The sequence below is a fragment of the Scleropages formosus genome, chromosome 2 (assembly GCF_900964775.1).
Source record: "Scleropages formosus chromosome 2, fSclFor1.1, whole genome shotgun sequence".
Taxonomy (NCBI): domain Eukaryota; kingdom Metazoa; phylum Chordata; class Actinopteri; order Osteoglossiformes; family Osteoglossidae; genus Scleropages; species Scleropages formosus.
Window position 1 is genome coordinate 29,277,717 of NC_041807.1, and position 22,797 is coordinate 29,300,513.

General features: G+C 39.4%; 1 protein-coding gene across 3 annotated transcripts in view; it reads left to right on the top strand.

The window, feature by feature from the left end:
* LOC108936932 (sodium/potassium-transporting ATPase subunit beta-1-interacting protein 4-like) overlaps positions 1-22,344 on the top strand; it is a 35,262-nt gene extending 12,918 nt beyond the window's left edge. The window contains exons 2-7 of one of the 3 annotated variants that reach the window (XM_018756585.2): positions 3,796-3,933; positions 7,702-7,809; positions 9,758-9,955; positions 16,161-16,221; positions 19,986-20,070; positions 21,088-22,344. In XM_018756585.2, the coding sequence (XP_018612101.1) occupies positions 3,796-3,933; positions 7,702-7,809; positions 9,758-9,955; positions 16,161-16,221; positions 19,986-20,070; positions 21,088-21,097 (600 nt within the window). In that variant the 3' untranslated portion in view covers positions 21,098-22,344. The remainder of the gene's footprint in view (positions 1-3,795; positions 3,934-7,701; positions 7,810-9,757; positions 9,956-16,160; positions 16,222-19,985; positions 20,071-21,087) is intronic. The other 2 variants (XM_018756586.2, XM_018756589.2) reach the window with 2 other exon arrangements.
* Positions 22,345-22,797: the final 453 nt, after the last annotated feature.

Sequence of the window (22,797 nt, forward strand, 5' to 3'; positions counted from 1 at the left end):
ATATGGTTGATGAGCAGGCCAAGAGGCTGAACCCAGTTTTGGTTAAGTGGGAACAAGACTTCATTGCTCTTTAGTGTTACAACACCAACAATAGACAAAGTTGTGGGGAACACTGGTTCTGGGCTGTGGTGGGTTCAGGTTCTGGTTCTGGTATACGCACTGCACGAGCTGACTGAAGTCTCCTCTCTCTCTGCGCCAATTAATTCAGAATTTATCCAACTGGTTAAAAAATGCTTTGCTGTTTCGTGGCATTTTATTCTTTACCGTTGTGCTTGGGTGGTCCTTCTCCTCCCTTTCGGTACCAGACCTCCCGTGCCACAAACAGGAATTCCACGTAGTCTTCTTGGAGGTAAACAATAAGTGAAGTGTTCATTGCCACTACAACTATAGGATGTCCTTGGCAAATCTGCATCAAAGCATAAACACTAAGACACAATAAATCACTGCTAAATGTGCTGCTGTAGCTGCAGTTGTGGTGATAAGTTTAGGAATTTTTTTTTTTTTTATTCTTAAAGCAGCAGCCAGAGTATCATTGTCAGGAATCTTAGGTGTGTGTGTGTGATAGAGAGAGAGAGAGAGCAAGAGCCCGTATCTCAGAATGATTTGGCATTACTAGATAACTTTCTCACAGTAATAAATCTGATGTGACAACAGGAGATGGAGGCGGGTGAGAGAGACGACATTGATGATGATGCTGCTGATGAGGGTGGAAGTGAAGATTAGGAAGACAATGATGATGGTGTCAGGGCTGCTGCTTTTATGAGAGAGGGAGGAATACACTGATATTCTCAGTAACAAGAAGGAGGGACTTTTTTTAAATCCATTCCTTTTGAGAAAAGCTTTGGGTCTATTGTGGATAGATTGCAACGTGAGTTTTTGTCATGCGTTTTTGGGCAATTTGAGAGGTGCTTGCTGTTTAATTTGAGAGAGCAGGTAATAGCATTGGAATGAAAAATGTCAGTTTCCTGATTAAAAATTACAGTTCAGTCTTTGTTCTTTGTGATTTGGGGGTGGGGAGAAACCCTTTCTTGACCAGGCCACATGGCATCATGGACATTGCTGGGGATGAGTCAACACTTTTCATCCAGTTTGGTACTAGATGTTAAACATTGCAGTGAAATGCCCTGACTACACAACTGAACTCAGAAGACAAAACATCCAGATAGATGCAGGGTCCATGGGAAAAGTAGTGACCTGTTGCCCTGAGACCCTGACCTCTACTGACCATCTCCTGGATGTTTGGGTGGTCCATTTACTAGTAAAAGTTAGTAAATGATGCATCCTTGCAGAGCTAGTGTTGCTTATTTCTTGCATTCTTGTTGGAACTTCCTGATATTTAGAAATATTTTTGAAATTTCTGATCAGCTTCAAAACAGAAAATGGTTCACGGAAGTGATGTGGTGTTCTGGAAAGTCGTCAACCATGCAAGTTGCCTTGTTGGCTCGCAGGGAGCAGGTGGCTGGGACCCAACACTCCATGTCCTCATTTGCATCCACCACGCTCTGAATGGATGCAGTCTTTTGTGTGCTAGACGAGAAATGTGATGGTTATTGGGTGAGGCGAGCCGAACCAAGCAGTGCTTGGGAGGGTGGGCTTTGCTTTGGCACGAGGCCACTCTGCGCCAAGCCCCTGCATTCCCCCCGTCAAGATGAATGTATTTGAGAAAGGGGGGAAAAATAGAAGTATTCCCTTATCACGCATGGAGAGGATGACAAATACACGGCTGAGGGATGGACCTTTCTCTGTTTTCGGCTGTGTCTGTGTAATTGATGTTCTTCGGTTGGGTGGCAGCTCTGTGACTTGGTTGTCCTTGTCACTGTCTGCTCTGAGGTGCCTGCCCCCTCTCTCCCTTTTCTTTCTTTCTCTGATGGATTCAACATATGTATGTGAATTATTCTTGAGGTGTTTAAAGACAATGAAGTCTGTAATTGTTTAAAAATTGGAAGCCAGCATTTAATCCTATTGAAGGCTATAGATCACAGTAATTAGCTGTTTCTCCATTCTATAAAAAGAAGTCCTAGCAAAAATGTAACATAATACAGTAATGCGATAAATGCATGTCTTTTCTCAGATTATGACATGCCCAGTAAACAATTTGACATTTTTATGAGTAAAGTCCCTGTCTGTTATAACCTTATTATTTTACTGTAAAGTCTGTAAAGAACATAGTTAACATGACATGTACTGCATTCTTTTTTTACCTAAATGGCTCATTAGTTCATAAGAATTGAAGGATGCATTTATTTCATTGACTCGCACTATAGCATAAGTAGTTTTTCTGCCATTTTTAATAGATCCAGAAGTTGTGCTTTTGTTGCCCATGTAACAATTCAAGTGTCGGTCATATATCGCTTAGAAACCTTTCAGTTTAGATGGGGCAACGGGTCTTTTTCATTTTGTTGTTTGCTGTCATGCTCCCTGGATTCCTGCCCTCTTGCCCCCATGTCATGCTGGGTGTCACTGCTGGGACACAAACCTGCTCTTTCTTTCTGTCCCGTTCCGTTCTGCTCCGTCTTGCTGTCTGCCCACCTCCACTGAACAGAATTCTAATGAAACTCCATACTCCCCAAGTATGAGAAGGCATCTCCTCCTTACACCTGCTTTCTCCCATTCAGTGTTAAAATGCAAATGAGAACTCACCACCCGGTGCATCATGCACCTCTGAGAAAGGGGAGAAGAAAGCAGAAAGGAAATGTAGAATCTCAAACTGAACTGCTTTCCTGAAGATAGACATTTCCTTTGCAAATGAATAACAGTACAATTCAGCTTTGATATCTTGAAGCACCTTGACAAGACCTTATAAACAACTTGAGAGTTGTAGTATTTTTGTAAGGAATTCACTTTGCAGTTGGTCAGCTGGAATGCTTGTTTCTGATGTTTCCATTGTGGATTGACCACTATCTGTTTTTTAATATAACAGAGATAAAAGAGAACATTGTTACTCTGAAGGATTGGATTGATTATTAAATGAATACTGAGGCCGGCATTTTCTCTGAAGATTTGACACCGGTGATGGCAGAAATGTTTGTTGTATAATTTTACATTTGTATTTTTCCTCTGAGATGTACGTCGCTTGGAAGAAAAGCATCTGGTAAATGAATAAATGTAAATGTACCATAAGGGGGGGCAGAATGGAAGCAGTACATTATCAGGTAACCCTGGTAGGTGGACATTTGTGACCGGCTGATTTACAAATAACCCTGAGCTTTTGCTGTTGGCCTGTTTGGATTTCCAAATGTTCTGATTGTGTCCACTAAGCTGAGGGTCTGTTACCTTACCCCTCACTGGCACTTATGTAGCATCTAAATCCACATATTGGTTGCTAGAATCCAATCTTCCAGAAACTCCCTGCCTTGAAGTTCAGTTCATAATAAAATGAATATAATGGTCTTGGCTCAGATGTAATACATTAAGAATTTTTTTAAAAAACACTGCTGCTCTTTTTTTCCCCATCTCTTGCTGAATCTAGAGCAGAAATTGGAGATTTTCTATTAGTTTCGATCAATACACAAGTTGGTGTACCCTACTAGAAATGCATATAGATAATTCACCCTACCTCAAAAGCATCATGGTGAAACGTCAGTTTGAAAAGCGAAAGTTACGGTGCAACTGTTTGATTCTGCTGTATTGAATTTAGATTTCAAGGCTGATTTTTGGCTTCATGCCCTGATAATGTTTTTGGTAACAGTAACCAGTATTCTGGAAAATGCGATGATTAATGTCAACAAATGATTTTCTGTGCAATTCTTGTGGTGTGAGTTGACTCCTAAAGGCATTTTCTGTCTCTCTCCCTAGATGGTAGCATTAGAGAGACAAGTATTTGATTTCCTGGGCTACCAGTGGGCACCTATCCTGGCAAACTTCTTCCACATCATCGTCGTCATCCTGGGCCTCTTTGGCACCATCCAGTACAGGCCACGATACATTGTGGTGGTGAGTTGTTATGTGCAAATGGTGCAACACTTTTACAAATATTCACGATATCTTAGCATGTGCTTCTGAGACAATATTAATAGAATCAAATCCTGTCTTTTACCCCGTAACAGAAAATAATGTAACGCCTTGTATACATTTAGGATAGACACTGAATTAGAGACCAAAGCTGAAATGTGCATATATATATATATATAGGCCCTATTTTGAAAGACAAATTCCCTGAATACCTGCCTCTGTTTCAGCATGTTTCATTATCAAATGTCCATATGAAATTATAGGGTATTTGGTGTAAAGCAGTGGACATGATTCATTTATGGATTGGGACAGTTAATATATTTACATGTATTCATTTAGCAAACACGTTTCTGCAAAGCAACTTCCATTGAAAACTATGTAGCGGTATTCAGCCAACATCTTTCCACCCAAGATGATTTACAGTGCTAGATACACTACTTGCAGTGAATCACCCATGTATACACCAGTGAAACACACACACGGTATGGGCAGTTTAGAGTAATCAGTTCACTTCAGAGCATGTCTTGGACTGTGGAAGGAAACTGAAAATACTGAGAAACCTACAGTAACAAGGGAAGAACATCCAAACTCCCCACACACTAATTTTTATACATATAAATAATACGTCTTTAACATTCTTAACCAAAACAGTTCTGATCCTTGGCTTTAAAAACATTGTTTTCCATCTTAATCTTCCTTAATCCATCTGTAATTACAAGTAAATTAATTAATCCTTCCAGGCAACAGAAATTCAGATGATCTTACAGTCCAGGCAAACATTAAATCTAACTGTCTGAAGGGTTTGGGAGGAAGGATACGAGGGGAGGGTATCACAGCGGGGAGCTTAAGAGCTGCTTTCAGAAGTTGTTTTAGGATTTTTCCATATGTTTAGAAATGTATCAGAATTTAGATCTACATTCTCTCTGGGTGCTCCAAATGTCCTGGTTATGTTAACTGAGCACTGAAACAGCATGATGATTATCACATCAAGGTTTGGTCCTGTAATATTAAATTATTCAAAGCCTGCTACTTTTTCCCCTCTTTGTTAATGACTTACGGTAAAATAGATCAGTGCTCACTACCAATATTTCAATGACAGCTGAAACTGCTTGCTTAAAAAATTATAGGGGCATTACCTCACCTTAACAGACTGCTTCTGGATGCAGATCTGTGAATTTGAGAATGTGATTTTCCCCAGACTTGGCTTAAGTATGGCAGGCTGATTTATTTTTGCTCCCAGAGTCCATTACACTTGCATAGACAAGAGAGCCCTTTAGCAGCAAGATTAGGATGACATCTGACCAAAGACAAGATTATCAGATGCCAATTCTTCTTTCCAGCTTGCACTTTAAACACTTTCTTACTTTTTTTTTTCCTTTTTTCTTCCTCTATGCCACTACATGTATTTCTGTGGGCAGAAACTTCAATATCAATGGGAATGTAACATCAGAAATGACAGCTTTCAGTGAAACAGAATACATTTAAATCACTGTACCATAAGCTTTGAGTATTTGTACAGAGTCTACAAAGTTCTGGGTGTCTGCAAAGAATGTCAATGAATGAACTGAAAAATATGTGAAATGTTTTCCTTGCTTATTGTTAGACTAACACAGAAGAAATTTGAAACATTCTTAGGAAGACATACATACTCTATTCAAGTTGTTTGGTTAAATATTAATGTCCCGAATGACACACATTGGTATTCTTGGGTTGTGTTTTCAAGACCTCAAACTTAACAGAGGTCCGTTTTGATTGATTTGGTCTATGCCATATATGTGCTAGAAAGATCATAGCTATGTCATGGCGCAATCTGAAGATATCATATATCACACAATACATCAAGGGATTGCCAACTTGAGTTAACTGGGTGCAAGGCTGAGGGGGGTACACCCTGGATGGAATACCAGTCCATTGCAAGGTAGTCACACAAAGTCATTCACCCATTTGTACAGGCAATATAGCATCACCAATCCACCTGAACTGCATGTCTTTGGACTATGGGACGAAACCCACGCAGACATGGGGAGAGCATGCAAACCCCACACAGAATGAGCAGGGATCGAACCATGTTCTCTTGCACCATTTGGTGCTGTGAGGCAACGGTGTTTCTCGCTGCGCCTCCATGCTGCCTCTTTCCTTCTTCTTGAGTCTGTGCCCTGAAGGTTATAAATTGGGGTGTTATATCGTTCATTTTGGTTTTTTAAGATGAAAACTACCAGTAGAAATGATGACATTGTTGTCTTACATAATGGGGTCTGGTAGAAAGAACTGCTACAACAGTTTATGAAAGTGTATACCCTTTTCCGTACAAGTTTTGGTTCTCGGTGCAAAGGCATTTTTGTTATGCAGTCATTTTACTGCCACAGTTGGTTCTTCATTCTGTACAACAGCTTTGTGGCTTTTATCAGATGTTTTGGGACAGCGATACACCCGATGTTTGAAAGGTTTTTATCCCTCAGTGGTTTTCCTGATAAATCCAGCACATGAACTTCTAAATTGCCTTATAAAAAAGTGACCACTAGGGTAGAGTTCAAATGTTGGTGGTTATAGTCTTTTAATGTACGCACTGGATGGAGACAGATATTCCTTCAAGCACTTCATTAATAACAAATATCTGTTTAATTCAGTAAATAAAACCTTAATCTTGCGATTAATTGAAGATATCTAGTTTCAAAGATTTGTCTGCACACAGCACCTCTAACAGCATAGTGTCTGTATGCTTTGAAGATTCTCATAGACTGTTCTTCTTGACTTTGTTTATACTACAGCTCACAGATTTTTGTAATCACTTCTTCGCCCAGTGAACTGTGTACTGTGAACTGTCTTTCTTGCTCTCTACTCACGAAGATGACTTTGGACCATCGGTTAATGATAATGGATGAAAAAAAACATTAAAAAGCTACAAATAATATTAATTTAAAAATATGTTGTAATTGTCATACATAAATACTTTTATTTTGATTTGTAATTTATTTTAGGTGATTATTTTTTCCAGAAGAAATAATGTTAATTTGATGCTTTTACAATGGGGAATTTGCCTCAAGCGATAATTTTTTCGTTACATGAAGTTAACACCATTAGGCAAGGGATGGGAGTATAGAACAATGAAAGCTGTTCTTGGTGTTATGATCACTAAGTGTAAAAATGAATAGAAATGCATGGAGGTTGTATCTGTAGTAACTCGTGTGTGTGTGTGTGAGTGAGAGATTGTTTGGAATCGATATTGATATAACTTGTTGCAATATTTGACTTTCTAAATTCTGTTTTACATCTGGTAATGGAGCTGACATCCACTTTTTTCCTTTCTTTTCTAGATGTGTTCACACATGGTTGTGATAAAGAATTTTCCTCCTAGAAATAGACCTGGCAGGGTTTGCTTATCATTTATTTCTGAAATAATGCTAATTAGATCATTAGCACAGTAATGACTAAAAATTACTGTACACTTTCCCACTTGTTTTTAGCATATTATTGCACCAAGTTAAATAGATGCCCTTAGTCACTAAAATGTGCGGAAGGCTTTTAGTATAAAGTATGCAAAACTGATACAAGTACATAAACGATTAGACCTTCATTTCTTTATTTTTTCCCCCAATTTAGGCCTGAGGCTGATAGTTTTAAAGTGCATAAATTACTGTGTCTGTGTGGATTTATGTGTTTGTCTGCATGTGTGCACATGTTACCTTATTTTCTCCACTTTAACATTGTTTACCTCCATTACATTAAGTTCCCTATTATCTATCAGTGTAGACTTTTTTTATTCCCCTCTTCTCACAGTATGCTGTGTGGACTGCACTCTGGGTGGCATGGAATGTGTTCATCATCTGCTTCTATCTGGAAGTAGGAGATCTATCAAAGGTAAGGGAAGCTCTGCTTTGCCAAGACAACAGAACTACACATCATCGTATTATAAGCTGGAATCATATCACATGGATGCCATTTCCTTCTCTATATACATCTGCCTACTGCAAACTGGTACAGGCTCATCAAAATGTTAGGAATTTCCAAGCCACTAATAAGAAGCTGGGGTGAGAAATATCTCACTGCATATATAAATTGGCTTGGGTCTTGCAGTACAATTGACTGCTCTGCTCTAAAGAATCTGATGGTAATTACAGACAACTGACTCCCAAATCTACAGCTGTGGTTGTGATGTAGAAGGTAGCTGTTGGCATGTTCATTATCTCAAGTGGAAGACAGCCTATTGAGATGTCACGGAGGCACGGACTAATGGGGGTTCCCCAGTTCACGTGCTCTCTCCTCCCTCATTCCTCTTATTAGTGCAGAACCATGAAGCTGCTGTAAACTCCTGAACCAGAACCAAGGTCATGGTATCAGCATTTACCACCAGGGCAATGTATTCACTACTGATTAGCTTCTATTTTTTCATTTTTTGGAAAATAGATACCTCCTGTATAAATTTTGAGATTGTGCAAAAAGTGTGTATCCTTTGGTAGATGGAAAAACTGTCATAGATGGTCTGGTTGATGGCAGATTCTTTAATGGCTCTTAAGACTAGGTAACTTTTTACAGTTCTAAAATGCATAAATGAACAGTTTGTGTTTGACTTTTTCAAAAGAAGTGTCATCTAAATGTAATCAAATTCCAGAGGTACCATACCTCGTATTGTCAGACACATTTTTAAGAGAGGTTCCCTTATTCACTGAGGTGCATGTTGCACTTTTGTAAAAGCTTTTGTCATTTTCTTTTGGTGTGTGACTTATATCTGATGTGATACGGTACAGTTATGCTGTATAACACTATTAGGATTATGTACTGGTTCAACTACCCTGGTTATAGCAATGATGTCCTCCTCCCCCTGCTCCATCATTAGTCAACTCCTCGCAGTTGCCATATGCACTCACGTGAATCCAAGCAGCGTCCATCTGTTGGGTTAATACAGTCCGAGCCTTGCCAGCTGTACTCTTTATGCCCAATTATTTACTGTGCTCCACATAGGGGACCAGCTCCACCCACCCAATTAGCCTCTTCGTGGATGGGAACACGGGGGAAATTTTTTTTTTTTTTTTTTTTCTTTTTCCTTTTTTTTTTTCCTGGCCTTGACTTTTTTCCTGATTATTTTCTCTTTGTGTTTATTTCTTCCTCACTTTTTGAAACACCAACAATGTTAAATGCTCTCTTTCTTTGGAACCTTGTGGACATGGACAACTTTTTCTCAGGCTGTTGGCCTCTGTATGCTGGCATTGATCAGGGGCTATCCACCAGGCTGGATAAGTGTGTCTGACACCCCATGAGCACTGATGATCTATGCAGGTGCTGTTGACTCAGAAGCTGGGCCTAGAGTTTAGTCTGCACTGTGCTAGCTCTCCTTTGCTAAAGAGGCTGGATGACCTGGCGATCCAGTTGGCCTTCAGAATGACTAACTGTTGGAGAAAATGTGTTAAAATGGTACTGAGGTCTTTGTTTGCCAAGCGGCACAAAGTCTCTTGGCCTGTAAATATGTATGAGTGTATCAACTCAAAGAAGCACACGCCTTACACTCTGATGTGGTATTCCCTAAGAGTCTTTCTGAACTTTTCTGTCTTTGAGGAAAAGTCTTAGCATCCTTCTAAATATTTTTTGAATAATCTATTGAGGACTCCTGGATTAGTTTATACTTATTTTTATCTCACATCCTTCTGATGTTGTAAGCAACATAAATGTATTTATTCATGTCTCTTTGGGTGTGCATAGCGAGCACACATTGACGTATGTTCATAAAGCACAGTATGTATTCCTGATGCTTTTTTTTTTTTTTTTTTTTTTTTTTTTCCCCCCCCAACTCTCTCTTGATGTATCCTTGCAGGAGAGCGACCTCCTGACGTTTAACATCTCAGCACACCACTCATGGTGGAGTGAACATGGACCAGGCTGTGTGCGCAGGGAGATGCCCCTTGGTGGGATACGCAACTCAGACAGCCAGGCCTACATCTCAGTTATGGGCTGCTTGCTGGAGTACCAGTACATCGAGGTCTTGCACAGTGCGTTCCAGATTCTTATTGCTGTGAGTACACCCCAGCCGATGGCAAACTCCCCTGAGTCTAGCTGCACCCAGAGAGCATCTTTCACCCTCCCTATGTGATCAGACTACATGAAGGACTCTGTGAATTTGCATTAAAAGTGAACCGTGACCATTGTAAAGTGGTTAGTCATACTAATTAGTTTACAGTTTTCTTAGGGAAAAAAAAATTGCCAAAACTCAAAATGCTGAACTTTTTCCTTTACACTGCATACAGCAGCACTGAGGTTGTAATGATTTCAGAATTGCTTTCCATGCACTCTTCAGTATGGTTCAGAAAACTGTTTTTCACTTGTGCATGATGTTTTGGTTTCCTTCAGGGAATTGCAGCTTATGAGTTGCTCTCGAGTCCATATATTACTTTAATGAAAAGCAACACACTGTACTGTTGTTTAGTGCTAGTATGTCAGATAACTAGAAGAATATCAAGTTGCTGTGTCAACAAGTTATAATTTAATATAGTGGGATTAATCAGTTCTACCTCAACTGTTGTATGACTTTCATATTACCACTGCTCTCTAAAATATGCTCGTAAAGAAGTAGCATTGGGTTAATCTATTTTAATAGCTTCTCCTTGTGTTTAGAGCAAGTTTTGCCTGACATGACCTTCCTTGTTCAATAATAAAACCAGGCAGAAGTGACAACGGAAAAACTGCTGGAAGGTGCACTAAACATTAATTTTCTTGTTACGCCCCTTCAATGAATAACCCTTATCTGAGGTGTGTGTTGCCTCTGGTGCTCTGGTATTTGGGGTGGAATGTAGAATGTATGGATGGGGCTTGGGGGGGTCACACTGCATTCATGTTGTTGCAAGCTTTGCTGTTAGAGGAAAGATTAGGCATAGGGTAGTTTGGCCAGTTACTCCCCACACATGAGTGCACTATTCTTACTCTGTTCTCACACAGCGTCTGAGTGTCCCCCTCCCCTGCGGTGCCTCCTCAATAGCATTGTCCAACAGCATTCTCACCATCACTGTGGGAACTGCTCTCAATGGATAAAAAGGGAACTGTCAGAATTAAACCACATTTATTTTCTTGAAGGCAACTGTGGCAGGAATGGTGTTTGTTGAAATGTCTTTGTGAGCTACAGTATATGCAGGATCAGCACTGACTAAGCCCATAAAAACTTTTGCTTGAAGTGAAATGTTTAAGAGGAGGATTTTCTGTTCCAAACATAAGATTCTGTCATTGTTTTTTTCCCCAAAAAAATACAAAGAAAAACATGTTCTGACAAAGGTTCTCCAGGAGACACTGTAGTCTTCAATCTAGCCTCACAAAAAAGTTCAACAAGTTCAGTTAGTTACTCTATTTGAATGTGAGTCAGGAAGTAGGAGATTAATGGAGAGGGTGGGTAAGTCATGGCTTTTGTTTGTGCCCTGGTTGGGTGCTTTGGGGCTGCAGTGTTGGTAAGGAAAGAGATGTGAGCTCAGGGTGGGGGCTGAGATGAACTTAAAGGCAGAAATGGTTAAGGTGGTGTTCAACACTCAGCCTCCTGATTCTGACTCCTCTACTTAACAAATCCAAGAATTTGTAATTGAAGAAGAAACCCAGAATTTTGGGTTTATACTTTTTATAGACTTTACTGTGATATTTATACTTTTTAACATGTAATTTGGTTTCCTTTGCTCTAGTAAATGCTACCTGTAGGATTTTTTTTTTTTTTCTTTTTTGTTATGATTTAATGAGCTTGGACTGCATAGTGTTCTTCCAGAGAGGACCATCTGTTTCTCCTGGTGTGTTATTACTCAGCTGGGGCCTCTGAGGACACAAGAAGACACACACCTGGACCTTGTCACAGATGGTGACCTTCAAATGGTCCCCTTTCCTTGGTTCGCTCCTGTCCTGTATCTTTTCTGTCTTTCACCTGGTGTTGGATGAACTGTGGGTGTAAGGTTTTCAGAATTAATCCCCCCCCTCCCCCCAACATCGTTGGAAATAGGTGTTCCTTCAACATATGACACTCTCACACAACACTGAAGAAAGGATGAAGCATGTTGATAGGAGAAGAAACCATCTCTGAATGAGAGCCAGTGTTTATGGTGCCAATGTCATGTATGATGAATTCCCTTGAACCTGAATCAGATTAACAGTTTCAAGAGTGTTGTATGGAATAAAACTGCAAGTATAGTGCTATGTTTTCAGCCTTTAAATTAAAGAAGGATGTTTAGATTTTTTGAAATCAAATATACATTTTACCAGGTTAATATTGGGAAGGGATTCTGTTCATGTCCAAATCACTTAAAAATGTACTTCAGGAAAGAAAATGATCTCATTATGTCAAATAGGAAAGGAAAAGGATCTATAGGCATTTATCCTAGTTGAACGTGACACGCAAGATGTCTTACAAGATGAGAATGGAGCTTGAATATATTGTCCCTCAAGCCAGTCCTGTTTCGACACCCGTGTTCAACAGTTTGGTTTTCCAGCACTTACATTGCTGCCGAACTATAATGAAACATTCCCTTCCCTCAGGCTACACTTGGTGCCTGACCCAGCTGTCTTGTTCAGCTATGTGCTTCTCTCTCTCTCTCTCCCCCTGAAGAAAGCTTTCATATGATTGTTGCTTTTGGCTAGTATGTTCTCAAGTTTTGATTCTGCATATAACAATGCAGCACTGTCTAGCTTTTTTGTTTTTAATTGTATTTCATGGATTGTTCTTTTACTGCAAGATGGGGTGGAAGGAGTTCTGTGAACTTTCTTAATGGCTCAGAGTGGAGGTATTTTTTTTTTTTTTTGTCAGGGGGTTGCAGCATAGTTTCCATGGTGTCCAAAAGATCCACTCGTGCTTCAACAATGCAGTTTTTTTTTTTTTTTTTTTTTTTTTTTTTTTTTTGGATGTCCATCCCACACTTTGTTGATTAGCTGTGAGGGGGTTTCAGCACTGTCTCAACTTAAAAAAAAAAAAAAAAAAAAAGAAATCTGAAAAGTATGTCAGCGGATAGAGTACCAGAACTTTAGTAATGTGCTTGTAACATCTTGCCTCTTCAGTAAGTAGTAGTGTCTTTTACAATGAAGTACTAGATGTGAAGAATAAGGAATGAGCTATGCTATTTTAACAATGACATTCTTCAAGGGAAATTTACTAAATTATGCTGACAAGAATTGTGTATTTTTTGCATTCTGTTATCAAATGATGTTGTAATGCTGTCTTGTTATCATTTAGTGGCTTCTGCCACTTACTGGATTTGTAACAAGCGTTTTAGTAGTTTTATTACCCTATAACGTTCATTCTAAACATGACCTTATTGTTTATTTATATGCTAGGTTAGTAAGGTCACTCTCCCCTCCCTTCCTTCAAAGTTAATATTTCAATTGCCCCTGCCGTCAGTGCTAAATCCATGCTGCATCCCATCAGGTAGGCTGGGGAGATGCATCAAAATGGGCTGAAAAAGACCAGTGGACTCAGCAAACTTTATGCCGTATGTGGGGAATGAGGAGCTTGCCTACGCTGAAAGACTGCATAGACTGTAGCCTTTCCCTATCTTACCTCAAAGATTCCTTCTGTTTATGTGTTATAGGAAAACCACCCAACTACACAATCCTCATCACCCCCCCCCCCCCCCCCAGCTTAGTGCTTGCAGATGCACAGAGTTTGTGAAGGTTGTCTCTGGCATGTGTTGCTAATTGGCATATATGTAGGAGTAGGGTAGAGGTATACATGCCAGCTGCTGAGCCATGTCTCCCTATGTTGATAACTCAGAGTGTGTTCCTTACCCAGAGTTGATCTCATTTCAGTCACTGCAGGGAAGGAGAGCCATCGGTGGACCCCGCCAAGTAATTAACCTGGTGGAGCAGTGGTGTCTCTCACTGCCTGTCCCCAGTGGAGCTGTGATGGAGCTGCTTGTAGAACTGGGCAGCTTTTATCCCCTGCCATCTGTCTGGGTCAGCGTGTTTCCAAACCACTGACTATTCAATGGTTTCCTGCGATCCTCATGTTACAGAAGGTTGACTTCATTGAGATCATTAAAATGACAATATCATTTCTTAATATGATCTTTTTTTTAATAAACAATTTGTGTCATCTGTTAAGCACATTTAAGTGCACGATTGCTGGTGTGTGCGCTATCATTTTGACTTTCACTGAACCACTTGAGGTGATCTGGTAGTTCTTGTAATTTTTTTTTCCTGGTAATTTTTTTTTTTTTTAAACTAAATGGGGAAAATTGAACTATTAGTGGTGGATTTTTTTTTTTTTATTTTTAAATTTGTCATTAATAAAACAAAATAATGCCTTATTCCTACTTTAATTTACTGTAGGAACATTTATCATGCACCTATACCCCATGCCTCAAGTGTCCACAGGGAAAGCCAGTGCCTCCTCTTCCTTCTCTCTGCCGTGTGCTGATCTTTTGTCCACTGGTACCAATACTTAGGTTATTAGAGAGGAACAGGCCATTAATCTCCCGTCCGTCTGCCGCAATCTGTCTACTCCAGTTTATCCTGGGAAGCTTTAAAAATGTAAAATGTATGAATGGGATCCTTTTTAATGACTTGCTCCATGTAGTATGTAAGATGGGTTATTTCATTTTCTTATGTGCAAATCTTACCAGGTAAAGACTGTAGCTTTTTAGCCCCAGTTTTGCTTGCTTATTGTCACTGTGAGCTTTATCTTAAGTACCTTGACTACAATGGATTGCAGTTTTACGGAGCTCTATGTTAACCAAAGCAATTACGGTTTATTGCCTTTCTCGGTTGTTGTGGTATTTCTTATATCTGAACGTAGAATTTTAGCTTTGAGGCCAGTTGTTTAATCACCTTAACCTTATTTTTGTTTCATAATCACTGTGACTGCATGCGTCCATCTACATGGGCTTGTTTCTCTGATAATAGTTCAGATCTTCTCTCATCACCCACTGTAGAGAAATGCTTAATGACTCTGTGGTGTGAGCTGAGACGGACTTTTCCTGTGGTGTCCGGTTGCATTAGAAGACCTAATTGGCCAGAGAGGCGTGCGCAGCCATCGGGAAGATTTCCTTTAGTTAAGCTGTGCTGCGGGGGAAAACGGACAAGTCTGAGACTACTTGATGTAGTTAAACTTTTTTGGATTTTAATAATGGCTCAGCTTTTCTGCATAAGCCCAAAACGCCAAAGCCAACTTGCTTCTCTGAAGTGTACTTTTTCTAACATGGAGTGAGTGATCCAGAATGATGGGAAGCTTTGTTGAAATCTGTTTAAATGACTGTCAGTCTGATGATGAGCCCTGCCATCTTAGGTTTTTGAAACGGATATGTGCTATTTAATGCCCGTAGTGTAATGATTAGTTCATGTGGATTGTAGAGAGAGCATTTTCACAACGGAACTCGGGCACATGGTGTTGAGTGTGTTAATCGGGAGTCAAACTGTGCCACTTAATGCAGATCTGGAAGCCTTTTTGTTGCCTGTTGGTGGACTGTCTTGCTCTTGACATTTTGCATTAGTCAGTTAGAATCTGCATTATTTCCACAGTAATTCTCCACATCTATAATGTAACTGTTTTAAGAGGATAATTGGCTCCTCCAATTTTTTTGTGGCTTTTTGTGAAAGTGCCCAACCCCAGAGGAAGGACATGTGTGTAAACACCCGCCCACACACTGCCACTTCACATGCATGTATGCGCAAATACAATATGCATCTCCATTTAGATATTCAGTTGCCACTCGAATTCAAAGTGACATGTATGGAAAAGATCTGGAGCAACATCACGCTAAAGAGGCAGTCAGTGCTAGTAAGGGCTAATACAGGATTTCTTTCAATTACTTTTACTAGAACTTGCAGTGAAATTACTCCTAATATAAGAATATCTCACAAAACGAGAGCATGATGCCTGTGAGTTAATAGTTCAGTACGGTACAATGGATATACAGAATTTAAATGGTTGCTTATGTATTATTACAGTTTTTTTTTTTTTTTTTAAGGCTGTGTTAGACAAAGGCACATTTTTTGTCTGCCAACTGAAGCAGAGGTAATTTTCTTTGCTAGAACCCATAATAATGCATATCATTTGTGGGTTCCCTGATTTTCCCTACCCTGATTTTCTTGAGGCCAATAAAATTCGGGTCAGCTCGGGCTTTATTTCCACCCTACTACGTGTAGTGTGAAAAACAGATGGAGGGAACTTGTGGAGTCCTTTGACCTTGGTCAGCCCCCCCCCCGCCAAATGTATGTTCTCTTGTTTATTGCTGAGGTTTCTGTCTCGTTTTGTTTCCTTCCAGCTCCTTGGCTTTGTATACGCTTGCTATGTCATCAGCGCCTTCACTGAGGAAGAAGACAGCTGTGAGTATGCAAGGACTTGGCTGGTGTCCAGCTGAAGGGGGGGTACTTTGGCCTGTCCGTTCTGCAACTTTCACCCCCACCCCTACTTTGAAACTACATGTCTTTAGCATGGCTAACACAAACTTCATACCTTTCACTTCTCTGCAGGTGCATTCATCTCAATGCTAGAAAATATGTAGGCATTTTTCCATTGCTGATTTCATTCATTCATTCATTCATTCATTCATTCATTCATTTACTCATTTTCCTGCACAAGCTTTAGTCAGTTAAGGCTACTAATCCTACTACAAGTTATACTGAATTCATTATATTTAATTGGCAAATTCAACCTAAACTTAGTTTGTTGATAATGAAAAGGTCAGACATACCACTGGTATTACATTAAACAGTAGCATTAACTCAGTCCTGTGAGGTCAGACGTGATCTTCTGGCCCAGCTGGTAAGGAGACGATAGCAGACTGTATGGACTATGACACGTATTTTGATGCATGGGGAAACATTCCCCTCTTTTTATTAAGGAAAGGAAGGGAAGGGTTTTAATCTCGGTCTCTTGATTGTACTGGCACAACTTCAGAACTATGCAATTAATACATTTTTTTTAAATTATTGTTAAAATGCTGCATACAAGTAATTATATTCATTCAGTGATGGTGGGAATTTTAAGAGCCCATGAGACTGGCAAATAGTTTGCTGTATGTTTTGATATTAATGTCTGCTTTAATGTTGTTTGTGGTCCTTAACACTCCATAAATTCCAGTTCCGACTGCAGTTCCCTGGTCAGACTCTGCCCAATAACCCCACTCCTTCCATGTTTAACTGCTGTGCGCTCCTCAAGATCACAGTGGGAGTTGGTTTATGATACCAGTGTCTGGCATTCCTGAAGCTTCTTTTTTAGGCTTGAAGTTTTAAGGAACTGTATGAAACGATGATAAATTCACCCGAGTCTTCAAAATATCCCACCTCCTCCCCTCATTACATAGAATCCTTTAGAGATCATACCACTCAAAAATGATAGAAAATACAAAGAAGCAAGTTTTTTGCTGTATTTTTGTTATTAAAAGCTTTGCAGTGTACAAAAATAAGAGTGCATAAGTTTCTACTGATACTTATAAGTAAACCAACCAGCTCAACTATAAACATTGAAAAATGGGAATTGTTTTATTCATAATGAAGATTGTTCAAATATCTTCTCAATCTCTTTTGTCATCTGCTTGTATGATAATGCTACACTGATTTGTTGTCCTGGCTTTATGTTAATCAGGCCCAGTTGAAGGGTAACACCCCCTATGTTAATTTTCTTACTCATTTGAAGTGCCAGATTAAATTCCATACCAAAGCTCCGAGCCTTAACTGAGGCTGACTTAATTTTTTTTCCTTTCATCTGGAATCCTTTCTTTGGCCCTGCAAGTGGGTTTTGAATGATAATGTCAGTTTTTTTTTTTTTAGGCTTTCGCTGCACATTTCAGCCGTCAGTCTTTCTCTCTTGCCCTAATGAATGCTACAGATAGCAGGGCAGTACAGTACAGCTATATAGTCTGCTGCCTCATTAAATGTAATGCTTCTCACTGATGTCCTGGGCTACATATCTATACAAAGCTGCAGTAGTGCAGCTCAGTCTGACAGCTGACAAGGTGAAACATTGAAAAGACACTGAGTGCTGGATTACAGCTGAACTAGTTTTAAAAGAGATTAATTAAGCAACTTAGTGTCAACATTGAATTCCCCCCCCCCCCCCTTTCTTTCATTGTGGAATAAATTTTGCTCAGGTCAAACATGGAAAGAGATTCTCAAAACAGAGTAGCAGTGAGAAATGCATGTACTTCTAAGCTGTTGTTGTTTATTACTAATATTATTTATTTATTCATTTAGCTGACACTTTTCTCCAAAGCAACTTACAATGTTAAGGTTACAATTATTTACCCATTTATACAGCTTGGTAATTCTACTGGAACAATTTCAGGGTAAGTACCTTGCTTGTGGGGATCGAACCTGCAACCTTTAGATCCAAAGGCAGTAGCGCCAACCACTACGTTACCAGCTGTCCCTATTATTAATAATATTGTTATTTTAAATAGGCAACCTTACAATGATTCCCCCATTTATACAGCTAGGTATGGTCAGAGAAATTCAGGGCAAGCACATCAGTTAAGGGCAGTACAGCAAGAACAGAATTTGAATCAGGAACCTTCAACCCACTGCCCACCTTCAGCTGAAATGTCAGTTAACATGCAGCAGGGCACCATGGATAGGAATTTATTCTAAATTCCCTGGTTATGGAGTTGTGCAATGGCTTTACGTTGACACTATCTCACATTGTAGGGATGTCCCTGGGGGTCCTCAGCTATACCTGCTCTGGCCCCCATGGTGATATGCTGCAGGGGAGTGCAGACTTTCATTGCACTCATGGCTTCCACAATCTGGCCTTCGCAGTAAATGACATAAATGCCAGGCATTTATTGGGGTCTGAAAGGCTTTCGGTGTGGTTATGCCCAGTTACGAGTGTCTGACCTCTTTGGCAGATCCTTCCTCCTTGTCTGAAGAACTGGCCAGCATTCAGAAACCCAACAGCTCAATTAAAAGCCTTATTAATACCTTCAAGCCACCTGTCAGCACTGTTGGAAAATATTTAGAAAAGTCATCCAACAGATTTTTCAGTGGTCAAACTGACAATTTTAGTGAAGCTGAAGTTTGCTCAATGCCCACGAGAAAAACCATAAGAGTGGTAATTATGATTGGCTTTTTTTTTTTTATTTTATTTTTTTTTTCCCCCCCACTACAAAAGTGAGCCATGGACCTTGCTGAGGCCTTAACTGTAAGTAATAGAAGATAAACCCTGAAGTGGTCACTGTCAAACCCCTCGAATGGATAACCCTCCTCATTCTACAGGGCTGAGTTACTCTGCGACCACACTTTAAAATTTAAATTGCTATTCACAAAGCACAGATTTAAAGTAAGGTGTCATGCTTCTTTTGTAGTACGATATCTGAGTTGAGGAACAGAAGTCACTGCATTGACATGCTAATTTAATGCTCAAGTGATATATTTTCTTTTTTTTTTTTTTTTTTTAAATATTTTTTAATTGTTATACTGCACTGTTCGGGCTGTATATGATCATTGGTCATGTAGCTGGCTTCTGAAGTGATCAGCTGTGCCACTGGGAGTTCGACAAAAGGGAAAAGGCGCGGTAGAAAGCACTGTACTCTGTTTGCAGCAGCTGATTGTTGGCCTGTTAACCAGCATGCGACTGCCTTTTGGGAAGAAGGGTGAGGCCAACCCCTTTCTAAAGTGCATCTTTGGTCCTGCATACCGTACACAGCCAGCTGCTGCTTGAGCACTTTAAATATCTGATACTGCGAACTGGAAACATGTCAACTGATGTGTTGGTTCTGTAGGAACCTCTTTGTTTCTCAGCTGTTACAAAGTAGGTAAAAGTCCTAACTGCAAAGTAAAACCTGGAATGACTTGGTGACATGAATAATTTGGAAAAATGGATACCTGACCTGCTCTTGTATTTTTTTCCCCTTAACAGTAGCAATAACACCACTTGGCCTTATGTGCCTTTAAACATGAATATTAAACATTTTGCATTTAAGAAAACATTTCATTAATCTTTTATCCATCTTGTTTTCTTTAACCCCACGACACCCCGACATAGTCTTTCAGCTTTTGTGTACTTTTTGTGTACTGGTTATGGTGTTACTGCATCATTTATTCTCAGTTTGAAATTTTAATTTTTTTCATTTCAAATTTGTTTTTGGTTCCAGTTGATTTTATCGGTGGTTTTGACCCCTTTCCCCTCTACCATGTCAATGAGAAACCATCCCACCTCCTGTTAAAGCCCATGTACCTGTAAGTACTTGACATCTGTCCTCATCTAGCTTTCCAGTGAAAATGGTGTGTGTTTTGAGCTGTATACTTCAGGCACACAACCCTTGAAGTATAAAGCATAGTGCTTTTTTTGTTTTTTTTTTTTTTTTTTTTTCTTTTCTCCCCCCCTCCCCATTCCATTTTCCATTTTGTCAGCCAAATGGAAAATGGATTTTGTACCTGGAACAAATGGGCACTGTGTGAGTGAACTTCAGTGGTGTCCTTCAAGTGCTGTGAGGCATTGAGAGCCCCTGCTCATAACTGCCACCTGGAATCCAGCCTTGTTTGACAGGTGGACTCCAAAGGGAGCAGTGTTACCATCACTTGTACATCATTTTACCAGTTGCAGTAAATCGCACTGCAAATAGTGTTGTAATCCAAATATTCTTGAAGCTTGAAGTATGTTGTAGAGTTTGAATTGGGTTCAGATGATGTAGGGTGGGGTTGCCCTTTGACGAAATTGAGAAGAACGACTCTCCCAGTATGGCTGCCGTAACTGTGACGAGCCTGATCATGGCGATGCCTGCTGGAGCATGACCTCGCCATTGTACCCATGACTGTTGGAAAAAGTGCTAAACCTGTTAGCCTTATAAAGGCATATGTAGCTTTTATAATGATACAATGCAATTGTAAATCATTCATACCCTTGTATACTTCATCCTTGCAAGGGACTAGGGTGGCTTTCTTTGACTATAACCATAATTTTCCAATTTACTTTTCAAAAAAACCACAAAAGATAATTGTGTTTAATTTACTTTCAAGTATTATGTGGAATACATTGGCATTCTGTGCTTTTCCAACAGTTTTATCAGTTCAATTTCAAAAAAGAAGCTAATTATTTTCCTGTTATGAATACTGCAAAGAGGGCGTGAGTTTTAATAAGTCGCCCAGCGGGAGTCTGATTGCGATTTCTGTGTGCCTGAGTTTGCGAGTGTGCTCTGTATGTGTCGGCAAGATTTTGTGTAACTCGGATTCAAATCTGTCCCCCTCGTTCCTCAGGTCTACGTAAATAGACCAAGAGGGATGCTCCAGAAAGGTCAAATGAAGAAGGTGACCAAGATGGTGCGAGTGGGCGAGTTGAGAATGCACATCAGAACCAGCACAAGGGAGGTCATAGGGGCTATGCAAAGCACTCCTTTGAAATTTTCACACATATTTTAATTAATCCAGCTGTTCAGTTGTTTCCAATGTTCCTGAAGGAAATTCTACAAGTAAGAGTCATCATTGCAGGGCGAGTCTGACTTTTTAAACCCGTGTTCCAGATCGAAAGTATAAATGTTACTTAATGCCCAGAGCATGATTTTTTATTGTCTTTCACCTTTAGCCAGATCTAAAAATGTTTGTAACGGATACTAAACAGACTTTGATCTGAGTTTGGAATGGGTTCCCCCCGCTCCTTCCTGATGTTCTGATAACTGAGTTATAGAGTTTTCATCAGCCCCAACCTATGCACATTCCCAAGACAGTGCAAGAAAAGGCGAGAGATGGCTACCCAATGGAAAACAGTCGTCGCTGTCAAAAATACATTTGCAATGAACTAGAAAAGGATTGCTTGATTTTAAAATTAGACAAGCTACAGCTTGTCTGAGAAACATTTTTGAACTCTAGAGCTTATGAAATTTGTCATACTTTTAAAAATCTTTTGTCTAATGCAATGATGTATTTCTGTTTCTTAGAACTTACAGGTTAGCTGTAGAACAATGGTATGTATGTGTGGATTTTTTTTTTTTAAAAAAAAAAAAGCTACTGTAGTTCTGAAACAAAAGGGAATGTTTTATATTTTATGAGCTCATTCTTTAAGGTGTGAAACTGGAAGACAAAACTAGAAATAAGAATGCTGCATGGACTCATCAGTACCTTATGTTGATCTTTCGTCTACAGTATGTGCTTTTGTACAATAACAGCTCATGTATTGCATCCAAGTATCTATTCATGCCGTCTAGCTAACAATGTCCTTTCAGATGAACGTTCTAGAAGAGCTTCATTCTCTGGAAAACTTAAATATACAGGTTGGCAGTGGTATTTATGAATGAATTTATGGTCCACGTGAAGTGTTAAACAAGTGAACGAGAGTCTGTGAAAGTACAAGGGACTGATGTATTTCAAATAAAGATTAAACTGGAGAGGGGCGATATGGCTTTTTATTGTCATGATTCACTACTGCCCTCTAGTGTCGAACATGTGCAAAGACGTCCTGCGGGCTTCTCTCTGCCAGGACCTGTTTGAAATGTAGCCTATGATGAAATGTGTTGTGGAGGACAGCTAGTACTACTAGTCACATGGAAGATGAACAGATTAAAACATGTAATCACTTTGCATATCTTCTTTGAAAATGTAAAGGATTATTTTAAAGGAATATTCTTATTTTTGTACATGTACATTGCCAGTGACTTGTCAGTAGTTTTAAAAAAAAAAAAAAAAAAAAAAAAAAATCTCTATAATTTATGCTATTGTGGATATTGGTTAGCATGACAAATGCTTTTACATTCATTCATTCACATACTGTATTATTTTGACATCTACTTTCTGTTGCAGTCTACCTAGATACCTCCTTTGGAAATGACTGCTTAAATACTACATGTGTGCTTTTTTTTAAAAAAAAAAAAAAAAAATTTAACTGTATTAAATGGATAGCAATGTCCATAAAAATATAAGAACCGGGGTCTGGAAGACACATATCAAGTGGAAAAAGTAAACTATGTTCATTCT